Source organism: Dama dama, chromosome 16, assembly GCF_033118175.1.
Source record: "Dama dama isolate Ldn47 chromosome 16, ASM3311817v1, whole genome shotgun sequence".
Taxonomy (NCBI): domain Eukaryota; kingdom Metazoa; phylum Chordata; class Mammalia; order Artiodactyla; family Cervidae; genus Dama; species Dama dama.
The window spans coordinates 11,544,014-11,570,636 of NC_083696.1; the positions used below are offsets into that span (position 1 = coordinate 11,544,014).

General features: G+C 40.0%; 2 protein-coding genes across 6 annotated transcripts in view; both read left to right on the plus strand.

Annotated features, from left to right (window-relative positions):
- The window catches only part of ECPAS (Ecm29 proteasome adaptor and scaffold), a 110,855-nt gene extending 94,604 nt beyond the window's left edge, over positions 1-16,251 (plus strand). For all 5 annotated transcript variants that reach the window (XM_061163436.1, XM_061163435.1, XM_061163433.1 and 2 more), the window contains 9 exons: positions 140-331; positions 1,204-1,412; positions 2,264-2,307; positions 2,405-2,597; positions 4,138-4,276; positions 6,870-6,975; positions 7,189-7,277; positions 9,595-9,666; positions 12,994-16,251. In XM_061163436.1, coding sequence (XP_061019419.1) covers positions 140-331; positions 1,204-1,412; positions 2,264-2,307; positions 2,405-2,597; positions 4,138-4,276; positions 6,870-6,975; positions 7,189-7,277; positions 9,595-9,666; positions 12,994-13,133 — 1,184 coding nt within the window. In that variant the 3' untranslated portion in view covers positions 13,134-16,251. The remainder of the gene's footprint in view (positions 1-139; positions 332-1,203; positions 1,413-2,263; positions 2,308-2,404; positions 2,598-4,137; positions 4,277-6,869; positions 6,976-7,188; positions 7,278-9,594; positions 9,667-12,993) is intronic.
- A 9,104-nt stretch (positions 16,252-25,355) lies between these two features.
- On the plus strand, positions 25,356-26,321 carry LOC133071381 (olfactory receptor 2K2). Its single transcript, XM_061163982.1, has one exon. The coding sequence runs from the start codon at positions 25,371-25,373 to the stop codon at positions 26,319-26,321; it is 951 nt and encodes a 316-aa protein (XP_061019965.1). The 5' UTR covers positions 25,356-25,370.
- Positions 26,322-26,623: the final 302 nt, after the last annotated feature.

Consider the following 26,623-nt stretch of genomic DNA (forward strand, 5'->3'; position numbering starts at 1 on the left):
TGATTTTATGTGCTTTGCAAGGAACATTGCTGATTGATTTTACTGGCTTGTTTTGTTGTGGTACAAGTCCCGCAGCGGCCAGTTACTCTTAAAGACAGTGCGTGTCATGAGGACTGTGGGCTTTTCTGCTTCTCTTTAGAACCCGTCTACAAGACGTCCTGTGCTCTGACTCTTCATGCTATTGGACGATACAGCCCCGATGTCCTGAAGAACCATGCCAAAGAAGTTCTGCCTTTGGCATTCCTAGGCATGCATGAAATTGCTGATGAGGAGAAAGCAGAAAAAGAAGAATGTAACTTATGGACTGAAGTGTGGCAGGAGAATGTCCCTGGTAAGTAAACAGTGCCTATGAATTTAACCTGTTCCTTAAGAACCACAGTTGAAATTTATTTTTCTCTTTTTAAAAAAAACTTCTACTGGAGTATAGTTGAAATAAAACATTGTGTTAATTTCTGCTGTACAGTGAAGTGAATCAGTTATACCTATACCCCCTCTATTTTATATTTTTTCCCCGTATAGGTCATTACAGAGCATTGAGTAGAGTTCTCTGAGCGATACAGAGGGTTCTCATTAGTCATCTGCTTATATATAGTAGTATATATACGTCAGTCCCAGTCTCCCAATTACCCCTCCTGCTGTATTCCTCCAGTAACCATAAGTTTGTTGGAATTTCTAGCTCACTTTTTATTCACAAACTTCTGGAGTTACTTTTCCTGGGACCTTAACAGTGTGTGTCCCGTTGGGTTCTCAGCTTTTCCAAATTGCTGAGTTCTCAGGCTGGCGCTCAGAGCGCTTTTCTTTTCTCTCTCATTGCTGCCCGTGTGAGAGAACAGAAACCGCCCTCACGCAGCAGAACTTTGCTTATTTCAGTTGAGAGTGAACAGTGATTTTTCTGTTGCTCTGAGTAATATTTTGGAACAGTGCTTCTCCACTCTGCTTTTCACCTGGACACACGTTCACGGGTAACGGCCCCCCTGTGGGTGTGTCCACGTCCGTAAAGTCCTGCTGCCGTGAAGACTGCTCACACCCCTGCGCCCTTTCTCTCCCTTTCAGAGAGGGATGTGATGCAATGTCACTGAGAGTCACTGCTTTAAACTGATGTTCACTGACTTTTATTCTAGACCTGGAGGAAAAAAATCCATTAGTTTTGGGGGTTGTTTTGGTCACTTAAAAGTTGCTTTAATTTTGCTTTTCATAACCTAGGTTCCTTTGGTGGCATTCGGTTATACCTGCAGGAGTTGATTACCATTACTCAGAAGGCTTTACAGTCTCAGTCCTGGAAAATGAAAGCGCAGGGTGCAATTGCCATGGCGTCAATTGCAAAGCAAACCAGCTCCCTGGTACCGCCGTACCTGGGAATGATACTGACCGCATTACTACAAGGCCTAACTGGAAGAACATGGGCAGGAAAGGTAAAGGAACCATTCATGCCCAGTTAATCTTAAGTTATCCTTAAAGGATTATGACTTCATCCTTCACTTTTCATTTTCTATAAAAATTAAAATGTTGTTTTGTGGGACAAAAGATGGATTGTTTTTGTGAACCAGACAGATTTCCTAGGCAGTGGGAAGCCTTGGGTAAACTTTGATTAAATGTGATATTTCATGATAGTATAACCCATGTGTCCTTGAATAGTGCACAGTAATGCTGGGGGTTGATTTTTTTTTATCCTGTTCAACTTTCCAAGACAAGTCTTAAACCAAGTGATCATCTTTTTGTCCCTGTTGACCTCACGAGCAGACCATCAGGATTGGGCATATGTGAAATTGAGTGACCAGGCCAGTGTGTCTAAACCCCTGAGTTCAGGATGCACGTCTCTGGGGCCTGTGAATTGGTCATTTTTTACAGACAGTTGATGGTAGGTTACGCACAATGACTGTGTAGTGGGGAGCGTGAGACTGTGGCATCATATATAGTCTGCTTGACGTGGTAGACGCTCTGGCAGCCCGTGCAGAGCTGTAGATGAAGTGGGGGCCTCGGAGGCAGAGCAGTTTTGATTCCATTGTTAATGCTTCTGCCTCTATGCCCTTGGGCAAGTCTGTTCTCCAGGCTTCATGCAGTGGAGATGAGGACAGTTATCCTGCTTCCATGGTCTGGAGCAAAACTGTGGATGTGCTCGTTAAATGGCAAAGTGTGTTAAAGATGTGGTGACTGGTTCATTTTTGTTGCTATACTTTTTAGATACTTCTGAGGTAGTTGTAGTCATGTGCAGGGAATATAAATGACACATGGGTGCCTATCTTTTCCTCTTCCAACCCTTCAGGAAGAACTTCTGAAAGCCATTGCCTGTGTGGTGACAGCGTGCAGGTGAGTGTTCTTCAGTGAATCAGAGGCCCTTTCTTAAACTGAGCCGGAAAGCCGCAGCCTTTATTAATCGTTTGATGCTTTCGTGTGGGTCTTACAGTGCAGAGCTGGAGAAACCTGTGCCCGGTCAGCCCAGCACAAATGAAATCCTCCAGGCTGTTCTGAAGGAGTGTGGCAAAGAGAACCCCAAGTACAAGATTGTAGCAATCAGTTGTGCAGGGGATGTCTTGCAGGCCACCAAAGAAGATAGGTTCCAGGAGTTTGCCGACATTGTCATACCTCTCATCAAGAAGGTAATGACTGACATCTTCTTTCTGGTCTTGTTTATACTTTAAAAAAATTTTAAAAAGAAGGAAAAGATTTTCCTGTGTCCTCTTTGCACATTTTGTTAGGATTTATGTAGCTGCAAATCACAGAAGATCCCAAAACATCATGGCTTCAAGCAAGATAGACGTTTGTCTCTCACATACTAGTTTTGGGAGTCTGGCTCTTTACAGCTCCCAGCTCTGCTATCCCTGGGGGGTGGCCACTGTCTTCACAGTCCACTGTGTGTCTGTGTTCCAAGCAGGTGATGGCAGAGGAGATAGAGAGAAAATGAAAGGTCAAACTAGGCACTCAGATCTGTCTTTTAAGGGGAGGTCCTGGAAACTGCGGCAGGGCCTTTTCACTTCTCCCATTCGTCAGTGCTTAGCCAGATGGCCACCTGGCTGCAAAGGAGGCTGTGAACAGCAGTCTTCATTTTAGGTATCCATTTCCCCTCCATGGGAGAATGTGGATTTTTTTTTTTTTTTTTTTAAACAAAGCAGAGGGCTTCTCTGGAAGTCCAGTGGTTAAGACTCTGCACTTCCAATGCAGGGAGTGTGGGTTTGATCCCTGATCAGGGAACTGAGATCCCACATGCCATGTGGCATGGCCAAAAAAAAAAAAAAGAAAAAGAAAACAAAGCAGAAAGATGAATTTACTTCAGGGATTTCATCCTGAGAGCCAGGAAACTAGGGCTGCGGGACCAGTGAGTTCCTGAGTCTGGTGTTGGCGTGGACGAACAGTCTCTCTTAGGGTGGTGATGAGCTCTGCGCTGAAGTCTGTGCAGGAGCCAGCCCAGGCCTCCCGGGGTGAAGACAGGGGGCTCAGCGTGCCGCTGTTGGCTGCCTTTGCTACAGATCGGGGGACTTTGATCAAAAATGGACTTTGATTTCTTTTGGATAACGAAGTTCTTGTTTTTAAAGGTTGGACACTGATTCAGAGAAAGAAGGGTATGGTTAACCAAATTTTTTTTTTTTTTTTTTGGTGAAACACGAAATATTTTTAAATAACATTTTTATTTGGTTTCTTGTGTTGATGCTATTTTGCAGTTGTAAAAAAAGTTGTTTAAATAATTTCTGTTACATACATAATGGTAGTGTATGGATTTGGGAGACCTATATTTTAAATGGATTATTTCACTAGCCAGCTGGGCAAGTCACTTCCCAGCTTATTTCCTAATCTTAAAAAGATGGAGTTTGGATTTAGATCATTACTGAGTTCTTTCTCCTTTAATTCCATGATTGTAATGCCACCCTTTCTGTGTTGTGCTCAAAATACGGTATATGCGATAGGTTTTTTTCACCTTTGCCCACAGGTTCCTTTACAGGATCACCCAAGTTTATTGGAGATATATAGTCTTCATGTTTGAAATTCTTTTAATGAATAGGACAACCCATGGTAGAGAATTTAGCGTTTAATTCCTGCTTAACATCTCATACTCCGCTACCCTGAATATTTTAATAGTATACTTGTAACCTCAAAGAAAAAAAATTTTTTTAATCTGCTTGCTTTTTCTTTGCCTTGTCCTAGAACTCACCTGAAAGCATTGGAGTCCGGACAACCAAAAATGAAGATGAGAATGAGAAGGAAAAGGAGCTCCAGCTGGAATCTCTGCTGGGAGCCTTTGAGAGCCTGGGCAAAGCCTGGCCCCGAAGTGCAGAGACCCAGCGTAAGTAACAGGACCTGCATTTCGAGAAGTGCTGCTGTAGTCAGGAGTTACTTCACGAGAGCAGAGGCATTCTGTGTGGTGATTTATAGCTGCAGTTTCCTGTAGATGAGTAGAGAGCATTATCCAATATAAGTCTTACTTCTGTGCTGGCAGATAATCTCATTGGCTGTTGTATTAGTTTGGTATGGGTGCTATAACATAGTCCTGCAGACTGGGTGGCTTCTTTTCTCAAAGTCTGGAGACTAGAAGTCTGAGATCAAGGTGTCAACAGTGTTGAGGTTTCTTTTGGGCTCTTTCTCCTTGGCTTGTAAATGGCCATCCATGTCTCTATGTCCTAATGTTCTTATATCTTGTATACCAGTCATCTTGGATTAGGGCCCTAATGGTCTCTTTGAAAACCATATCCCAGCACAGTCACCTTCTGAAATACTTGGGGTTATTAGGACTTCAGCATGTGAATTTGTGGGAAATGGCAAGCCACTCCAGTATTCTGGCCTGGAGGATCCCATAGACAGAGGAGCCTGTCAGACATGACTTAGTGACTAAACAACCATAACAGCTATGATACATTTTATGTAGATAATTTGACTATAAAAAGAATTCTGTTGGTCTTGTTTATGGCACTGTATTTTGAGAGATCCATGGAACTTATTAGTGGGGTCTCTGTGTCTCAAAATTAATGGAATTGTTGCTCAGCCTTCAATAAGCAAATGAAATCTGTCTGCCTGAGAAACTCATAACTTTCTGAGAGATTTGCAGAATTGAGCATTATCTTTCTAAGTGAAAAGTGAAAGTGAAAGTTTCTCAGTCATGTCTGACTCTTTGTGACCCGTGGACTATACAGACCATGGAATTCTCCAGGCCAGAATACTGGAGTGGGTAGCCTTTCCCTTCTCCAGGAGATCTTCCCAACCCAGGGATCGAACCCAGGTCTCCTGCATTGCAGGCGGATTCTTCACTAGCTGAGCCACGAGGGAAACCCAAGAATACTGGAGTGGCTAGCCTATCCCTTCTCCAGTGGATCTTCCTGACCTAGGAATCGAACCGGGGTCTCCTGCATTGCAGGCGGATTCTTTACCAGCTGAGCTACCAGGGAAGCCCAAGGTTTAAATAAACAGTAAACCTTTACTCGCGGGTCAGGTTGTAGTTAGTGGGAATTTGCCTTGTGTTGGTCCTTGCAGTGCATCCTACGTCTGAATATTCCTGAATCTTATGAAAAGCATCGTTGACTTTCTGTGATTCAGTTCGGTTCAGTCGCTCAGTTCTGACTCTTTGCGGCCCCATGGACTGCAGCACACCAGGCTTCCCTGTCTATCACCAACTCCAAGGGACTCTCAAGAGTCTTCTCCAACACCACAGTTCAAAAGCATCAATTCTTCTGCACTCAGCTTTCTTTCTAGTCCAACTGTCACATCCATACATGACCACTGGAAAAACCATAGCTTTGACTAGACGGACCTTTGTCGGCAAAGTAATGTCTGGTTTTTAATATTTTGGATGTATCTAAAGTCACACTTAAGAGTGTCATTGAGACTTGCCATCCTTTGTGTGAACTTCAAAAAGTATATTTGCTATGTATAGGATGGGTTTTCCCAGAGATACAGATTTGTAAGAGGTTTTATTTCTTGGTGTTATGTTTAGACTGCAGTGGAAGCCCACTTATTTGATTTCATTAGGACTATTAACTTTTGCTTGATAGGTAGAAAAAATTCAAATAGGGAGTTATATAAAAAGATGATACACATACACGACAGTCTTAGTTTAAGGAACAGAGATGTACATTCATGTACCAGTTACAGGGGAAGGGCAAAGGCCTTTGAGAATTTGTTCCACACAGGCTTCTCATATACATCTTACTCATAATATAGCTTCTTCACTTTCTGGTTTTATTTCCTTTTTTTTTTTGGTTTTATTTATTTATAGTGGAGAAAGAAATCAGTTTATTAGGAAGTGGTTCAAATGCGGAATCTAGATTCTTAACCCCTATTCATCTTTACATTTGTGAACCTTACTAAATTCTGAAGCATTTAAAAAATAACTACTTTGTTGAGTTTTATGCTCCTGTTTCATCACTTAGCAAAATATTAATTACATAATTATAATAAGAGTGCAGTTGGCATAACAGGTTTGGGATAAAGCACCATTGACTCTAGTTAAATCTGCAACATGCAGAAGCTTGTGAATGTCCAGCAGGGAGCCCCCGGCCTCCAGAGTCCCGCTTTCTTTGGCTGGCATTCAGGGTATTTTACAGGGAAAACCAGTGGGGTTGACTATCGAAAAGGATATTGCCTTCACAGTGAATAATTATCACTTTTGAACAGTTACATAGGATTTGAGGGTGGGGGTGCATATCAGGGAAGTTTGTGGGAATTGAACAGAGTCACGCTGAAGTGTTTTTGAAATTTCGTGGCTTTAATTAAAGGCCTTTATTTTATTTACTTTTTCCTCTCTCCCTCTCTCTTCCGCTCATCCCCCAATCCGGCTCGCTCTGTCTGTCCCTCCCTCTCTCTGTTCTTTGTTTTTCTCACTTGCTCCGTCTCTTGCTTCTTCATACTCTCTGTCCTGCTCTGTGCCAATCTGTCTGTTTTCCCAGGTTGTTATCGTCAGGAACTGTGCAAGCTGATGTGTGAACGGCTGAAACTCAGCACGTGGAAAGTGCAGCTGGGAGTCCTACAGGCAATGAATGCCTTTTTTCAGGGGTAATTCGCTTTGCTTCATAGTTCAGTCATTTATTTTACTTTCCCCTCCCCCTTAGCATTTTATGTATAATCAGTGGAATTCTTTTAAATTTCAAAACTAAAAGCTAAAGTGACATCATAAAGTAATACATACAGATAGGAATTATTTGTGCCAGAAAGGTTTTAATGTTTCTGAAATAACTAGTATTTGGATCTTGCTTTCTGATTGTACAGATTAATGCTTTTAGAAGAAGAACATGCAGATCCTGAGGCTCTGGCTGAAATTCTCCTTGAAACTTGTAAATCAATCACATATTCTTTAGGTGAGTAGTAAACTGATATGGTAAAGGGTCTTCCTGCCGTGCAGGTGACCCCTGTTCGATTCCTGAGTCAGGAAGATCCCCTGGAGAAGGAATAGGCTACCCACTCCAGTATTCTTGGGCTTCCCTTGTGGCTCAGCTGGTAAAGAATCCGCCTGCAATGCAGGAGACCTGGGTTTGATCCCTGGGTTGGGAAGATCCCCTGGAGAAGGGAAAGGCTACCCACACCAGTATTCTTGGCCTGGAGAATTCCATGGACTGTATAGTCCATGGGGTCCCAAAGAGTTGGACATGACTGAACGGCTTTCGCTTTCACTTTCAAACTGACATGGATAAGGGGGTTTTCATTTTAAAGCTCAAGGAGTTAAAGTTCAAATATTTCCTACCTTGTGCTGGGAACTAAATTCATGGAACCAACTACTGAACTCTATTTAATAGACTCAATATGTGCCCCCAAACTGGAATGTATTAACCTGAAAGTAATTAGGATTTCAACACCTAGATTAGAAAAACCTTTGTGATCAGTATTTTTTAAAACCTTGTATTTGGAAATAATTTCCACTTAAGAGAAAAGTACAGTAATACTGCATATGATACTTGTTTACGCTTTACCCAAAGTTACCTGTTAAAATTTTGTGCCAGTTACTTTGGTTTGCCTTCTGTACACATATGATACTTTTCCCTGAACATTTGAAAGTATATTGCTTACATCCTGCCCCTTTTCTCCTAAGTTCTTCTGTGTGCCTGCTTTTACATAATCATAGTATAGTTACCAACTTTAGATAGTGTAATGATGCAGCATTTTTAACCATTCATATTCTAGGTTTTCAGTTGACTCAGTAATGTTTTTTATATAATTTTTTCCTCCTCTCCTTAAGGAATATGGTTCGGAGTCATTTAGTGAATTTATTGATAGTTGTCATATGTTTTTAGTCTCCTTGGCCTTTTTCCGTCTTATATGACATTGACAATTTTGAACAGAGGCCTTGGCTTCCCCCGCTTTAAAACTAGAATGTTTCTCATTTGCCACCTGTCTGGTGTTTCCTTATGATCAGATCCGGGTTATGAATTCGCAGTTGTGCTTCTCTGTAAGTGATGTCGTGTCCTCTCCCATCAAGAGGCACACAGTGTCCATCTGCCCTCACTGGCGAGGTTAATTGTGATGACCCGGCCAAGGTATTACTCAGTTTTCTCTGCTGTATGGTTACTGTTTTTTCCCATTCTGTCTGGTAAGCAGCCTGCAGGAGAACGTATTTTAAGATCATTTGAGTAACCTGCTCCTCCTCAGAACTGTATCTTCTAAGCAGTCTGGGAAAAGACACTTTAAGACCATGTACATGTACTGCTGGTTTTCACAACAGCTGCTCTAGATCCAGCATGCATTGATAGGTTTTCCTGAGCCAGCTTTTATTTTACTACGAGAATTTTCCAACTCTAGCACATCCTCTACATTTACCCTTTGACAGCAGGTATCCTCTCATAAGCCAGGTCCCTCTCCTGAACTCTGTTAATCTATTATCCACATTGTTTCATGCATTCCTTTATTTCCCTATTAGCTTAATAATTACTTTCCTGAATTAATTTGTTTTTCAAATTGTCCCAGATTTGGCTAGTGGAAGCCCGTTTGAGCTGACTCCTGGTCTGGTTGTCAGCTCACCACCATTTTTTAAGCACTTGTGTACTTCTTAGCATAACAACCTGTTACAACCTCATTTTGTTCTTTCTTTGACTCAGGTCTGGTTATGTGTTAGTTTTTTCTCTAGACAGTTTTACTGTGAGCTAGATGCTTCGTGTAGAGTAGACACCAAGGAAGCCTATTTCAGTGGTGATCCTTGGAGGTAGCCACATGGTTTTGGATAAAGAACTGGCAGCTAAGAAACTATTCTTCCTGGAGTCAGGTCCCGGCCAGGTGTCCCTGAGTTGGCTCTTTACCCCTGGGTTGTGTCATGTTCTTTGCTAAAATGAAGAGTCGTGAAAACCTTAAGACTTCCCTTAGGTATCCTGTGAAGTCAATGTGTTTGAGATAGTGTGTTTTGATTTCCAGCTTCTAAAATGGGTCCTTTAAATATTGCCATTTATTGTGGAGATTAGTATATTTGACTGATGACTTTTTTTTTTTGAAGTAAGGAATATGGACTTGTAGCACATTTCTAGTATTTGATGATAATTGTCAAAGGGACACTTAAGAACAGGTATATCTTTTCTTGAATTTATAATTTCTGAATGTCTTTTTTTTTTGGTAACATTAACTTAATCTTAAAAGTACTGTTTGTAAGGCATATAAAACAAATGATGTGAACTATTATGATTTCCTTCTTAGAAAATAAGACCTACTCATCTGTGAGAACAGAAGCTTTATCTGTGATAGAATTGCTGCTTAAAAAACTTGAAGGTGAGTTCTTGATTCTTCTGATTGGAGGACCGGAAAGCCAAGGAGACTTTATGGCAGATGTTTTAGGAATTTTTTTTATTTTCTGTTTTTCTTTTGAATGAAGCATATACTCCAAAATGTAAATTAATATATTCGTACATGAAAGTTGAATATACATAGCTAAAACCTTCAAACTTTATGAAGTGTTAAATTCGGTACACTTCTATTTTATATACTTTTAATGCACTATGAACTATGATTATCTCAATAAAGTTTTAGTTTCCAACACAAAAACCCTTGAATAGCCAAAGCAATCTTGAGAAAGAAGAGTGGAACTGGAGGAGTCAACCTGCCTGACTTCAGACTATACTACAAAGATACAGTCATCAAGACAGTATGGTACTGGCACAAAAGCAGAAATATAGGTCAATGGAACAAACTAGAAAGCCAAGAGATAAATCCACATACCTATGGATACCTTATCTTTGATAAAGGAGGCAAAAATATACAGTAGAGAAAAGACAATCTCTTTCACAAGTGGTGCTGGGGAAACTGGTCAACCACCTGTAAAAGAGTGAAACTGGAACACTTTCTTACACCATACACAAAAATAAACTCAAAATGGCTTAAAGATCTAAATGTAAGACCAGAAACTATAAAACTCCTAGAGGAAAACATAGGCAGAACACTCTCTGACATAAATCACAGCAATATCCTCTATGACCCACCTCCCAGAGTAATGGAAATAAAAGCAAAAATAAACAAATGGGACCTAATTAAACCTAAAAGCTTTTGCACAACGAAGGAAACTATAAGCAAGGTGAAAAGGCAGCCTTTGGAATGGGAGAAAATAATAGCAAATGAAATAACTGACAAAGAATTAATCTCCAAAATATGCAAGCAGCTCATGCAGCTTAATACCAGAAAGATAAACGACCCAATCAAAAAATGGGCCAGAGAACTAAACAGACATCTATCCTAAGAAGACATAGAAATGGCTAAAAAACACATGAAAAGATGCTCAACATCACTCATTATCAAAGAAATGCAAATCAAAACCACAATGAGGAACCATCTCATTACCAGTCAGAATGAGTGCTATCCAAAAGTCTACAAACAATAAATGCTGGAGAGGGTGTTGAGAAAAGGGAACCCTCTTACACTGTTGGTGGGAATGCAAACTAGTACAGCCACTATGGAGAAGAGTGTGGAGATTCCTTAAAAAACTGGAAATAGAACCTCCATATGACCCAGCAATCCTACTGCTGGGCATACACACTGAGGAAACCAGAATTGAAAGACACACGTGTATCCCAGTGTTCATTGCAGCACTGTTTACAATAGCCAGGACTTGGAAGCAACCTAGATGTCCATCGATAGACGAATGGATAAGAAAGTCATGGTACATATACACAATGGAATATCACTCAGCTATAAAAAAGAAAAGAACACATTTGAGTCAGTTCTAATGAGGTGGATGAAACTGGAGTGAAGTAAGTCAGAAAGAAAAACACCAGTACAGTATATTAATGCATATATATGGAATTTAAAAAGATGGTAATGATGACCCTATATGCAAGACAGCAAAAGAGACACAGATGTAAAGAACAGATTTTTGGACTCTGTGAGAGAAGGCAAGGGTGGGATGATTTGAGAGAATAGCATTGAACCATATATATTACCACATGTGAAATAGATGACCAGTCCAAGTTCAATGCATGAAGCAGGGCACTCAAAGCTGGTACCCTGGGACAACTCAGAAGGATGGGGTGGAGAGGGAGGTGGGAGGGGTTTTAGGATGGGGGGGACACATGTACACTACACCCGTGGCTGATTCATGTCAATGTATGGCAAAAACCACCACAGTATTGTAAAGTAATTAGCCTCCTCCTGAATATTCATTGGAAGGACTGATGCTAAAGCTGAAACTCCAATACTCTGGCCACCTGATGTGAAGAACTGACTCATTTGAAAAGACCCTGATGCTGGGAAAGATGAAGGCGGGAGGAGAAGGGGACAACAGAGGATGAGATGGTTGGATGGCATCACCGACTCAATGGACATGAGTTTGAGTAAACTCCAGGAGTTGGTGATAGGGAAGCCTGGCCTGCTGCCGTCCATGGGGTCGCAAAGAGTTGGACACGACTGAGCTGCTGAACTGAACTGAACTCTAAAATTAATTAAAAAAAAAAGTTTAGTTTCCATACTGAATCTTTAGTTCATCTTGGTTAATTACAGCATGCGGCTGACAGTGGCAGGGCAGAGCTCACTGCACACATGTCAATAGACAGAATGACTCCCTGAAAAGTGAAGTTAGGAAAACATTTAACAGTCAACTTCCTGAGTCATCAAGTTTAATTGCAGTTTTCCTAGTTGATTTTTTTTTTCTATTTTCCTTTTTAAAAGCTGTCTTATACAGATGGGATTTTATCTAATGGTTTGTTCTATCACTGGTAACAGAAGATGGGTAGCATTTCTCCAGTAGTGTATCTGCTACTGAATTCAAAAGGAGGCCTCTTTTCTTTTTTTTTCTGTTTCCTGTTTTTTATTTAGCCGTACGAATAAAGAATGAGGAAGATGGAACAGTTTTCTGTAGAGCCTTATGTATTTGCTGTTTCTTGTTCTGGCTCTGTCCTTGCCTAGCAATTAAAGCACCTCTCAAGGCTCCCTAAAATAGGCTGTTTAGATTCAGTAGCATTGCACACCTCATAATCCCATTTTCCTTGTTGAAACGAAAGCTAGGAACTTGGATATATCCCTCGCTTTTCACGTTTGCCACATATGTATGAGTACGTTCTAGATGAGGAAAATGAGGCTAAACAGTGAAATATCTTGCTTGAAACTCCATCACCAGAACGTATCAGAACCTCATAAACAAGATTTAGGATCTGACATACTTCTGAATTGCTAAAACTTTGAGCATGCATGTAGTTCTCCTATGCTTCTCTTAAAGGTGTAATAAAGTATCATCTGTTCAAACTGTCTCTACAATTTTCAGATGTATTGAGGATTTTTTTTTTACTGAGCTTATCTTACGAAGATATATTCAGCTCAGTCCCTGCAGTGGCTTTTTGTCACGTGTGCCCTGTCTCCTGTGTGGCTTCAGCGTCCCTTCATTCTCTTTGTCCCACCAGCTCTGGAGGCAGAGGATGAAACCCGCTGATAGGCCCACAGGTTATTGTCAATAATTAGATTCTGAGACAGCTCTTAAACCTGTGATCATTATATGCAGAACAGTTCTTGCATTTACTTCAGGGATAGGATGTGTGGCATAAAAGCAGAAAGAATAGTTTTGGGTTTTCTGCTTGCTTCTATAAGGATTCTTTTGTGTTTCTTCTTTCCGTTCAGAATCGAAACAGTGGGAAAGTTTGACACCTGAGTGCAGAGTGGTCCTGATTGAGTCTTTAGGAACCATGGAGACAGACAGCAGACCTGAGCTGCAGGAGAAAGCATCGTTACTGAAGAAAACACTTGAAAATCTGGAATAAGTTAGAAGGGGAAGAAACAAAACAAGTGCCATGTTCATTGGGGTTTGAAACGGTGGTATTCTTTGAAAAACCAAGTGGGGAAAGTAAAGATTAATCTGTAGCATGCATCATTCCTTGGCTGAAATAAAAAAAAAAAATGCCTTAAATTTTGTTCCTTATTAGCTTTATTTTACTCAATGTTTTAAAAGTATCTGGACTGGATAAGCTAAATGGAAGCTTGGATGATATTTGAGAGGCGGTTGTAGGTGAAACTGACAGAAATAGCTGTTGAAAGAATTAGAGCTGTCATTAAAGGAATAGACCAAGTTACCAAGGAACCTGCGTAAAAATCTTAGAACTGTATCCAGATTTTAAAAAGTCCTTTCAGGAAGGGGGTCTGTAAATCAGTTAGTTTAACCCCCTTCTGTAACCTGAAGAAATAGGCTAGGAGATGATGTAGTTTCTTTTCGGTGGCCTGTGCCGAGGCTGGAACCTGCGTGTTTGATGGCCTACCCAGGACACTTTTTCTTTTACGCCCTGCTGCCAATCAATGCTAATCTTCACCTACCTGAGAAATTCCAAGATGAGAAGGTGCAGCAGTCCCGGCACCAGATCCGAACCGACCCATTGTGTAAGCACTCTTGGACTCTTGAAGTTCAGAAGCTGAACATCTGTCTTATCATTTATTTACATGGTTGGCTTTTAGAATGGTTATCTACCAACCTTACAGATGGAGAGGGAGGGGAAATTCAGTTTCTATGTGATAATTCTAATCGTCCTCCTTTTACAAGCAAATGAAGGTAGATGAGGACAAGATTGTTCATTCTGTCTGTGGTGTGTATTTTGCAAAACTCCAACCAACAATGATATCGTAAGTGCTTTGGTTTAGATCATTTATAATCTCAAAAGTAAAGGCAAATTAAAATTTTCTACCCACTTTTATGCTAACAGTATGACTGTGGGACAGAAAGAGAAGCATTTTAATTAGCCATCTGGGAATAACATGATATCATTCAAAGTAAGTAATTGCAGCTAGGGGTTCTTTATTTCCTTGTACTGCTCATACTCCTGCCCAGAGATGTCAGATAAGGGGGAAGGAAAGTTTAAATAAGTGTTTATCAGGGTGAATGGAGAACCCTCTAGCTCACCTTGGATTCCAAGCACAAAATTTGACTTTCATTCAATTCTGACCCCTTACTGATGTTAACAGCAGAATGGAAACTCCATGTTGTTATTTTTGGTGTCCTCTGTTATCCAGAGTGGAGCTTCCCAGGTGGTGCTTATGATAAAGAATCCATCTGCCAATGCAGGAGATGCTAGAGACACAGGTTCGATCCCTGGGCTGGGAAGATCCCCTGGAGTAGGAAATGAATTTTCTTGACTGTGACCCATGGTCAAAGTAACTTTTTACATCATGACCCAGAACTCTGTGCGTTTGTGTGTGTGTGAGAGAGAGACAGAGAGAGGATGAATAGAAAATCTTTAACTTAAATAAAATGTTTTGTGAAATGGTACACTGTAAGTGTGATCTGCTTTGATCTCTCCCTACCAGCTCCCCACCACCATTCTGAATGCCCTTCAGACACACTAAATTCATTTTCTGACTCATAAGTGGGTTGTTATTTATAGTTTGAAAGACACTGCCCTAGATAGTACCTAAGCCTAACTGTATATGCTATGTTCTGGGGTTGCTTCTGATTGGAAAAGGAGTTTACAAATGAAAATTTAAGTGTTTATTACCAAAATATCCTCTTAGCTGATACTAGCTAAATATAATTGTGATACTAAATATAATTGTGAGTTTTAGCGTCATGAATTTTAAGTAAACTATCATGGATTTCCGCTTGAGAGTGGTGTTTGTTTGGGGAAGAAAAAAATCAACCCCATTTTTTAGAAAGCTTATGTCCTCATGGGACGTGGTGTTTTTCAGATCAGTATTTCCCCTTCCACTAAGTGCCCTCTGACTAATTTTCAGTACCTGGGATACTCTTTCCTAGGAATGCGGTGTAGATCAGGTATGAGAAAGTAAGAGTGTAAGGGCAAGAATTGTGCTCTTGGCTCGTATCAAGTTTAAAACCTCATCAGATTTTATGCTTTTTAAAACTTTTTGTTACTCAATAATGGGAATTTCCCATGGTGCTGAGAGAGGTGCTAAGATACTTGAACCTTAGTGCTTAGTGCTATTGAATTAATTTGTTTTAGTTTTCTAAGCACATTTCTGAGTTTTACACTTACTGCCTTCATCTTGACCAGCCAAGTCATTTGCACAGCTAGTAACATTATTCGTGGTCTCCCGATGCAGCTTGTGTTGGTGTGCATATGCACACACAGACTTATTTAAAAGAGTTAATAACTGAAAGTTTGTCATTGTGGAGTGGTGATACTGGTGAACAAATGGCAAAAGGACCTGTGAACATCTGTATCTTTGGCCTTCACTTTCCAAAGCTATCTGAAACAGATCTTTATTATTTTTTCCCTAGGAATATTCAGTGCTTCTCATCACATAAGCAACTGATTTAGAGGGCCTACTGAATTCCTTATTCCTGCAATACATATCATCACAAATTTAATTGATAATGTGAAAAGAAGGTACCTGAAATTTGGCAATTGGAAATCAAAGTATAAAACTCTCTTTTTGGTGATAAAGAGCAGCCATTTCTTTAATGTTTGTGTCCAATTTACAATTGCCAGTGTGTCTGCCTGTAATACAGTGTACCTGCACAATAAAAGCCGATTGCCACCAAATCCCCATTGCTTTACCCTCCCACCTTTTACTTGTGTATTCACTGATGAGAAAAGCAAAGAAAAAAGATGTGACTGTTGGTCTGTGCTCTAGTAGCAATTGCACTGTGTGAACACTGTCTGCCCGTTGGGGGAAGTTCCTATCTGCTGCTGCCACAATATATTCATGCTGCTTGTGAAGTACAGGGAGTTGTTTTGACACTGGCACCCATTGTAATGTACAAACTGTTGTTAATGGATGTATATGTAACAGATTTTTGTATTTTATATGCAAAGTCTTCATAGAATCCTCTGCAATATGTACTGAGCTAGCAAAGCATGTGATAGTCTTGAAAGGAAAATCTTTTCCAATGCCCAAGGAGGTATTCAGTGGTAAATAAAAGCTGCATGATCAGTTCTTTGAAGTGGTCCATTAATTTTTACTGGTTCTCTTGGAAAAGAGTTCAACTTCCAAGACATTGCTTAATTATTCTTTAAAGACCAAAAAAGGTCCTACTGCCTGCCATATTCTGAGCTACTTCTAACCAAGCAGAAATTGTTGGCTTAGGTGTCTGGGAATTTCAAGGCAAAATAGAAACAGGCAAGACATCTGAATAATTGCTGTCAAATACCTGGAGAAATGCAATCATTGAAAGATTGGATTTTTTTGATAAAAGTAATCCCTGATGCAGTTCTGCTTTTGATCAAGATTAACATATCTGACTATATACATAAAATATCAGAGATCTGGTTTCATCCTATATTGTAAACGGACACCAAAGTTTTAGGCTGTGGAAGATAGGCTTGAAGGTGAGAGATAACTTGCTCTTTCTCTCATAGCAGATAACAAGCCTTAGATGCTCCCTTTTCGTTATGCTTTTCTTTCTTTTTCCCGTCAAGGTAGTTCCAGATGAATTAATTAGAATAACAACTGGGTTTTTTTTTTTTTAAGTGGACCGTTCACAACTAGAGATATGAAAATCACTAAAGGAAAAATCTCATTGTTAAAGGCAAATATACAGCAAAGGTAGTAAAGCAACCCTTTGTAAAGCTAGTAGGAAGGTTAAAAGAAGTAGTAACATCTAAATCCACAATAAGTAGTTAAGGGATACACAAAGCAAAATGTAAAATATGTAAATAGTAAATGTGGAACAGGTAAAAATGCAGAGTTGTTAAAATGCATTCAAACTTAAGGGATCTGCAGTTTAATCATATATTTGTATAGAGTGCTATATATAAACGTAATAACCACAAACCAAAAAGTATATAATAGACACCCATACAGAAAAAAGAAATCCAAACAGTATTAAAGATAGTCATCAAATCACAAGGAAACAGAGCTAAAGAAAAAGGAGACAAGAAAGAGCTACAAAACAACAAAATACCAGTAAGTACATACCCATCAATAATTACTTTAAATGGACTAAATGCTCCAGTCAGAAGACAATAAAAGTGGCTGGATACAAAAACAAGACTTGTAAGTGAATAGCTGAAATATTCATAAGAGCTCAAAACTGAAGACAATCCAAATGTCTATCAACTGAATAAACCATTGTGATTTATGCAGTGGAATACTCAGTACTGATGACTATAAACATAAAGCACTATGCTAAGTGATGAGGCTGTTTATTATATAATTCTATTGATATGAAATTCTAGAAAAGGCAAAGCTAGTGACAGAAATCAGATCAGTAGTTTGGTTTGGAGGCATAGGATCAGAGGAGATTGCAAATGGGCACAAAGTAAGGTCTTAGGTGTTGGGAGTGGCTGATATGGTCATAAGCCAAATTGTGTTTCTAATTTGTTTAAAACAGCTCTCATCCACAAAATTAGATTTAACCCACTTAATTTGGCATAAAAACCATTTATGATGTCATTACTGCTTAATTTTAACAACTTAAAAATTTATGCTTCTACCTGACTCTTGTCAATTGAAACAACTTTCAGAGGCAAGAGTGTGCTAAATTAGAAGTTCTGTGTTTAGAAAATAAGGCTTCTTGAGACAAACAATGTTCACCATCAATTCCATTGTGTGCTTGGAATCTGGGGAGAAGCCTCCATGGGCCCTTTGTACATTTGTGTTCACAGAATTCTATCTTGAAAGTATGCAATCTAGGTGCTTTTGGGTGTTCTTTTTTATATGTAACTCCCAATATAATACTTTAAATCCCTTGACAAAATAACAATCTGTTTAAATCCCTGGAGAATATTGATTCACAAAATGTATCCTATCTTTTAATTAGTTTTACCAAAGGTTTTAATTTTGAGATCAGCCCACCAGCTCTGCCCCCAGCTTGCATAAACTCCTGTGCAAAGGGAAAAAGTCTCTAATTCAAAATCCTTATCAAGTTCATACTACACAGTCTCACAAATATTACCCTTAAATACTCTGAATTCCTGACCTAGACTCCATGGGATATAAGAAAATGACTGTTGTTTTCAGGCACTAAGTTTTGGTTACTTTGTTATGAAACAATAGGAAACTGATACTTCCGATAGTAAATTTTCCTACTATGTTGGAAAGCCACTTAAAATCTACTAAAGGTGATGTAAGCATGTTATTTCACATATCAGTTTTCACTCGTAATTATATATGCAGACTTGGACCAAAAGATACACATGCAGGTTTGTAACAACATTGGCTGAAGTAGCCAAAAAGCCAATCCAAATGTCTAGTGTCTAAAAACAGAATAGTGGATAAAGTATGCTCTGATCATAAAATAGACTATGATATAGCAGTAAAAAATGAACAGACAGCAGCCACACTCATCAACATGGATCTTGCAAGCCTACTATGGAGGGAAGGAAGAAAAATGTGTACTGCTTAATGGCATAAAATCAGCAGGTGATGTTCCATGTATACTTGAGAAGAATGTGCATGTGCATTTGTATATTTTGTTGGATGGTGTGTTCTATAGATGGTGTTAAGTCTAGTTGATTTATAGTGTTGTCAGTCTCCCATATCTTTATTGATATGTTACCTAGTTTCTTTTTTTATTTTTAATTTTATATTGGAGTATAGCCGATTAACAATGTGGACAGTTTCAAGGTGGACAGAAAAGGGATTCAGCCATAGCAACCCACTCCAGTACCCTTGCCTGGAAAATCCCATGGACAGAGAAGCCTGGTAGGCTACAGTCCATGGGGTCGCAAAGAGTCGGACACGACTGGGCGACTTCACTTTCTTTCACTTTCACTATTACCTAGTTTGTTTTTTGAGATTTCAGTATTAAATTCTTCAACTATTACTGTTAATTGTCTAGTTCTCCCTCTGTCAGTTTCTAAGTGTTTTGGGGGCTCTGCTTTTCATATGTGTATATATAATTGGTATGTTATGGCAACAAAGGATGAGATAGTTGAGTGCATCACCATTACAGTGGACATGAATTTTAACAAACTCTGGAAGATAGTGAAGGACAAGGGAGTCTGGTGTGCTGCAGCCCATGGGGTCCGAAGAGTCGAACATGACTCCGTGATTGAAGAGCATCAACAAGCTGTTATGTCTTCTTGATGGATTGACCTTTCTATCATTATTAAAAATGGGCCATATTTTCCTGTTTCTTTAAATGTCTCTTTTTGTTGTTGTTGTTGAAAACTGGACACTAAAACATTATATGGCAAACCTGGAAACCGGATTCTCCTCTCATTGCACAGTTTGTTGCCGGTCGCTCTGTTCTATTTTAGTTACTTCCTGAACTAATTCCGTAAAGTCTCAGTTCTTTATTGGACTTGATCGCCTAAGTCTCTGTTCAGTTAGCCTGGTGGTCAGCTAATGATTGGACAGGGATTTCCTTAAATGCCTCGCAAACCACAAGTTCCCCATTCTGGCAACTCCTCCAGTTCCTCCATTAGCCACAGTTCCATTTCCAAAGACTGTTGTGTTTATATGACTTTAACTGAATCTTTGAGAATAAAAGAGGGAGTAGAGAATAGCTAAGACCTGCCAACAGCCTAAAATTCAATATAAGGTATCACTGTTTTTACAGATCCTTAGCCTTCCCTCTCAGACCCTCAGGGCTCTGTCCATCTTCCCTGCTTTATTGAGCAGCTTCACCACTTCATCGTGGCTGATGAACACGAGGGCCACGTCCAGGTAGGCTGGGGTGGGGGGTGGTGCCATTGTAGATTGCCTTGAGCCCCTCACCCCTCACGACCTGCGAGCAGCTGTCCACGTGTTTGTCCACGTGTTCATTCACGTGTTCGTCCGCGTGTTCAGTGTTGCTGCGCCTCCAGGCCCTGTACGGGGGTTTGATCTCTTGCAGAGGTGTGTTCTCGAAGCCCCTGGCTGCTCTCGCGATAGCTCGAAACCCCGGTGGTCAGCGGTTTCAGGGGCTCGCTGCAGTTCGGCTCTGGGTACCTGTTGGTCGTGCAGCGAGCTACTGACCAAGAAGCGGATGGTCTGGTGCAATGCGGCGGCTAGAAGCCCTGGTGAGTCCTCTTTCGTCCTTGCTTCCGAACAATCTCCCTGACTGTGTGGAGGAATCCTCTGTCCCATGGGTTTAGGGACAGTCTGGTCGCGGATAAACTTCACCTGGATGGTCTCCATGGGCGCACAACCACCATGGCGTCGGCCTTGTGGGCGTCCGGGCCTCCCAGCGGCCCGCCTGGTGTCCTGCGGTCAGCAGGACAGCTCATGTGTGGGTACAGAGGGACGCAACCATCTTCGGTGCTGAGGGACGCAACCGTCTTGGCTCGGACGGCCGGCTGGAGCTGTAGAGCGGGGAGGAGGCCTCGGTGCAGCGTGGGGCACCTGGGCTGCGGACTTCCTGACGTGCTGAGGACCAGGCCATGCAAGCGGGCATAGGTCTGCTCCTGCATCATCACGCACCCTGTGGGCAAGGTGATGCAAACTGCCATCTGAGCCCTAGGCCACCTGCGGAGACCTGGCCTTGATACTTTTGAACAGTATCGGGCTGGTTATTTTGTGGAGTATCCCTCAGTTTAATTGACTAGTTTTGTTCCCTTATGATTAGATTCAGGTTATGTACTTTGGAGAGGAATACCCCAGAAGTGCTACTGTGTCCTCAATGGAGGCACGTGGATATCAGTTCAGGTCAGTCGCTCAGTCGTGTCTGACTCTTTGCGACCCCATGGACCGCAGCAAGCCTGGCCTCCTTGTCCATCACCAACTCCCGGAGTTTACTCAAACGCATGTCTGTTGAGTCGGTGATGCCATCCAACCATCTCATCCTCTGTCGTCCCCTTCTCTTCCCACCTTCAATCTTTCCCTGCATCAAGGGTCTTTTCAAATGTGTCAGTTCTTCGCATCACGTGGCCAAAGTATTGGAGTTTCAGCTTCAACATCTGTCCTTCCAATAATATTCAGGACTGATTTCCTTTAGGATGGACTGGTTGGATCTCCTTTCAGTCCAAGGGACTCTCAAGAGTCTTTTCCAGCACCACAGTTCAAAAGCATCAATTCTTCGGCGCTCAGCTTTCTTTAGTCCAACTCTCACATCCATACATGACTACTGGAAAAACTATAGCTTTGACTAGACGGGCCTTTGTTGGCAAAGTAATGTCTCTGCTTTTTAATATGCTCTCTGGGTTGGTCATAACTTTTCTTCCAAGGAGCAAGCATCTTTTAATTTCATGGCTGCAGTCACCATCTGCAGTGATTTTGGAGCCGAAGAAGATAAAGTCTGTCACTGTTTCCACTGTTTATCTACCGTGTTCTCATCTATTTGCCATGAAGTGATGGGACTAGATGCCAGGATCTTAGTTTTCTGAATGTTGATCTTTAAGCCAACTTTTTCACTCTCCTCTTTCACTTTCATCAAGAGACTCTTTAGTTCTTCACTTTCTGCCATAAGGGTGGTGTCATCTGCATATCTGAGGTTATTGATATTTCTCCTGGCAATCTTGGTTCCAGCTTGTGCTTCCTACAGGCCAGCGTTTCTCATGCTGTACTCTGCACATAAGATAAATAAGCATGGTGACAACATACAGCCTTGACGTACTCCTTTTCCTACTTGGCACCAGACTGTTGTTCCATGTCCAGTTCTAACTGTTGCTTCCTGACCTGCATACAGATTTCTCAAGGTCACGCGGATGTATGTCCCATTATTGGTGATGGTAAGGTATCTGCTATAAAGCTGTTACTATCTTGTTTTTGAAATTAGTAGTTTGCTGTGGGATACTTTGATATCATGTAAATATCCTCTCTTATCCAACTTTTGCTTGTGCAACTATGATATTTACATTTACCTGCAGTAACACTTTACCTATGATAATCTGTTGCTGTAACAGCCCAATCCTTGATTGATGATTTTGTAACTACATCATTCTTCCATGTTTATAGTTTAGCATTCTGCTATAAGGAAGACCCTGCCTTCTTCCCTTCCTTCCAAAAGAATTCATGCACTTATCCCCTTCTATGGATTATAATCCATTTTTACCATTATTTACTTTGATACTGAAAATAATCAATGGGAGCCAATGGGAGCCTCATCAAGTGGGCTCCTAAAGCCCTTTGAAATATCCCAGTTGTTCTTTGCATACTTTCTTACTGTTCTAGTGCAATAAATTACTGCAAGCTAATCTTGTCCTTTACCTGCTCTAGCCTTGACATCAGCCATTTCTCTAAGGAGCTATTTTTCCTTTTAACTGAGAAATGCCTTTAGAAACAAAGGTGTGGGTGTGGGTGTGTCTTTTGTTTTAAGGCCCTCTCAATATATGTAATTGGATAAATTTTTTTTTTTTCAGTCGCTGAGCTGAGTTGTGTTCGACTCTTTGTGATCCCATGGACTATACAGTCTATGGAATTCTCTAGGTCAGAGTACTGGGGTAGGTGGCCTTTCCCTTCTCCAGGGGATCTTCCCAATCCAGGGATCGAACCCAGGTCAGATCTCTGGCATTGCAGATGGATTCTTTACCAGTTGATCTATCAGGGAAGCTAAAAATTCTGATCATTTCTTGGGACAAGTGGCTTAATGAGTACACTTTCTTCCTTTATTCTTTGAAAACTAGGGAGCAGTTTCAAAAATGAAAAAAGATACTTCTTTCACAAGTAAAAGAAACACAGGTTTTAGAATTTTAGGGCTCTTTTTTCTCTATACTCTGTGAAGTACTCTAACTGTAATCTTTTAAGAAAAAAGCTTCATTGGCTGGGTTGGACAGAGAGGAGAAAGAAAATTCTATGAAAAATTCTATGAAAATTTTATGAGTTCTTTGAAATTATTTTGGGAGAACTGTGGTTCACTCTCTGTCTCAATATTTAAAAGTTTGATATAATTGGATCTTTGGGACTTTATCCCTGAAGGATCTAAAGTTTCAAACCTCTGCATGAACTTATAGCTGTTGAACTTTAAATTGTTCAGGGACAACAGGTATTCCCCCCAAACAACAGAGCATTTAAATTCGCATAGTATTTCAATTGTTATACCTTGGCATTTTTAGTTACTGAGGTATCAGACAATACTTCTGAAAGAAATGATTTGCATTGTTGACTTTTAAGGAATATGTTTAACATTTTATACATGGGTGCATTCATTCTTTCTTGCACATAGCTAAGTTTATGATGTATATCATAAACAATATTTTAATTGGCATTGGTGATGGGGAACTCAGTTTTTCTTGGCTACTATATTTATTTTTTAATTTTTATTTATTTATTTTTACTATTTTTAAACAATAGAAGATATCAAGTCCCAGGCAACTGAGCTGATTTTTCATTCTTGAAAAAACTGTTTTCATTGCTAGTCTAAAAAACAGCACAAAAACCTGTTTCGTTGAAATCATCTCCTGCAGTAATATAATAAAAATTTTGTATGAAATTTGTTAAATATAAAATCTGGTAGAGAAGTTTCTAAGAAGTCAACTCTTAACTAACAAATAAGAACTAACTACTAGGACGTAGGGAAAATGAAGCTCTTAGGAAGAAAAGCAGAAACTCTGCATGCTCAGTTACCACAGAGGGCAGATAGTACTGACAAGTATTCCCTAAAATACTCAGGGTATTTAGGATTCCTGATAATGTTTGGACCTCAGTGTAAGCTGTTGGAGGTCTGATAAACAGGAAAAAAAAATGACAGGTTTGATAATAGACTGGATATGCGATACAGTGAGGAAAAGGTCAGAGATAATAATGTAATATAATGAAAGGTATTTGACAAATATCATGTCCCTGTTACACAGCCATGATATAAGGCATTGCCCACGGCATTATTATTTTCATCATCACCCTTTAGGCCAGGTTTTTAAATACGAAGAACTGGAAGACAAATGATAATATTGACTGAAAATAACAAATTAGTGATGAGAAAGTGAAGAGTGAATTGCTGCAAGATAAACCATATAACAGGAATTTACCTGTGAAAGAAAGAGCAAAAATAGGGTGTAATTTGCATATGTAGCATGACAATGAAGGGAATTTTTAAGAACAATATATTTGAAAATAGAAAGGAAAGAACTAGTGGGGAAAGGAGAAAGAATGATGGTGATAAAGAGCAATATCAGTGCATAAGCAAGGTAAGTTTAAAAAAATTTTTTTGGTTAATAATGTGAAATGTAAAAACAAAAGAAATAAAACCTTAAGTGTCTTGTAGATAATTAGATGATCTGTAATCTTTTTTTGTTATATTCACTTGTCTGTTTTATCTTTTAGATTCCACTATTAGTGATATCATACAGTATTTGTCTTTGATTTTACCAAGCATAATATCCTCCAAGTTTATCCATCTTGTTGCAAAGAGATTTTAAGATAAGTTTTAAAGGGAGTTTCATTTCTACATTTCCTGAATCTTCATGAGTTTTAGTGTATAACAGGAGTATTGCCTGGGTATAGTTTTTAGAACTATTTACATACAAAGATATAGGTCCCTATAATGAATAAAACTTTATAGTGGATGTAACAGGTTTTAAATGAGGTGGGTTATTTTGCATGACTTGTAAACTGGCTCTTACATAGAATCAGAATGGGTATCTGCAACGCTACAAACAATGTCACCATTTTTGAAACAGATGTATGGACCTCCAAGCTGTTAGCTGGAAGATCATTTAGACCCAGAACTTCATAGGTGTTAGTTTAAAATTCATTTACTTGTTCCTTCCAAGAATTCTCCTTTTCTTCCAGTGAAGATCATTACTGGTTTTCATTTTTACAAATGTGCTTTCTTTTCCTCATTTATTTGACTTACTTTTCTAATTAGTGCTCAATAATATATTCATTGTTCTTTCATATTTTTGATTACTGAGTACTTTCAGATGTTTACTGAAAGCCTGCTGTGTGCCAAGCAAAGGATTGCAAGCTGAGATTCACATATTAAATTTGTTTATTCTTGTTTTCAAATCCACTCTTCTCTAAATTTTTTTTTAAAGAATCAACTTTTTATGTAGATTATAATCTGTTTCCCCTCCTCTTCGATCAATAGATACATTGTCCTGTGACTTCCTGTGGTAAAATTGTGTTTTTAATAGTGGAAATAAGTTCAAAAGTGTTTTCCTAAATCAATGAACATTATACTTTATCCATCCGTTTTTGTCCTCAGATAAAGTGAATAGAATCATATTAGAATAACTACAGGTAAACGGAAGCAAATGCAAGGCGAAAATCTTACCAGTTGGAGTTTCTTTTTCCTGGAAGGTTTTTCTAGATACCCAAAGTTAGAGATTGTTCTCTTTGTCTTCAGTCTTTTAATGTATCTGATAACCCTCTTGGGCAACAGCACTCTTATTTTAATCACTGTCGTAGACTCACGTCTTCAGACGCCCATGTACTTGTTCCTTGGAAATCTCGCTTTCATGGATATTTGTTACACATCTGCTTCTATTCCTACTTTGCTGGTGAACTTGCTGTCATCCCAGAAAACCATCATCTTTTCTGGGTGTGCTGTACAGATGTATCTGTCCCTTGCCATGGGCTCCACGGAGTGTGTGCTCCTGGCTGTGATGGCCTATGACCGATACGTGGCCATTTGCAGCCCGCTGAGATACCCCATCATCATGAACAGACGGGTCTGTGTGCAGATGGCCACCATCTCCTGGGTGACAGGCTCTCTGACAGCCCTGCTGGAAACGAGCTTCGCCCTACGGATACCCCGCTGTGGGAATCTCATCGACCACTTCACGTGCGAAATTCTGGCAGTGCTGAAGCTAGCTTGCACACGGTCCCTGCTCATGGACACAATCATGCTGGTGATCAGTGTGCTCCTCCTGCCCGTTCCAATGCTCTTAATTTGCATCTCTTACGTCTTCATCCTTTCCACTATTCTGAGAATCAGCTCAGCAGAGGGCAGAAGCAAAGCCTTTTCTACCTGTGGTGCCCACTTGACTGTGGTGATCTTGTATTACGGGGCTGCTCTCTCCATGTACCTAAAGCCTTCTTCATCAGGCTCACAAGAAATAGATAAAATCATCTCGTTGCTTTATGGAGTGCTTACTCCTATGCTGAATCCCATAATTTACAGCTTAAGAAACAAAGAAGTCAAAGATGCGGTGAAAAAAGTGCTGGGCAAAATGTACTTGCAGCAAACACAGGAACGTCTCTGACTGTGTGTCCGTGATTTCTTTCCAGGGGTGTGTCCTTGGTAGAACTCACCAGAAAAATTCAAGACAATATACTCAGGCTCAGTAAACTAACTTGTGCTTGACCTTTGTCATTTTACAGTTGTGAAATAGGTGTATATAGAGTAATTGCCTATGGACGATAGTAGGTTCCAATTTGCATTTAGCTGTAATTTTTGTCTTTTCTGTCTTATGGTTGTGAGAAATTTGGGGCTATAGAGTCATCACACTTTGTTCCAGAAGGAAACTTGGTTGAATTTAGAGTCTGTAAACTCTGGTGCCAGAAG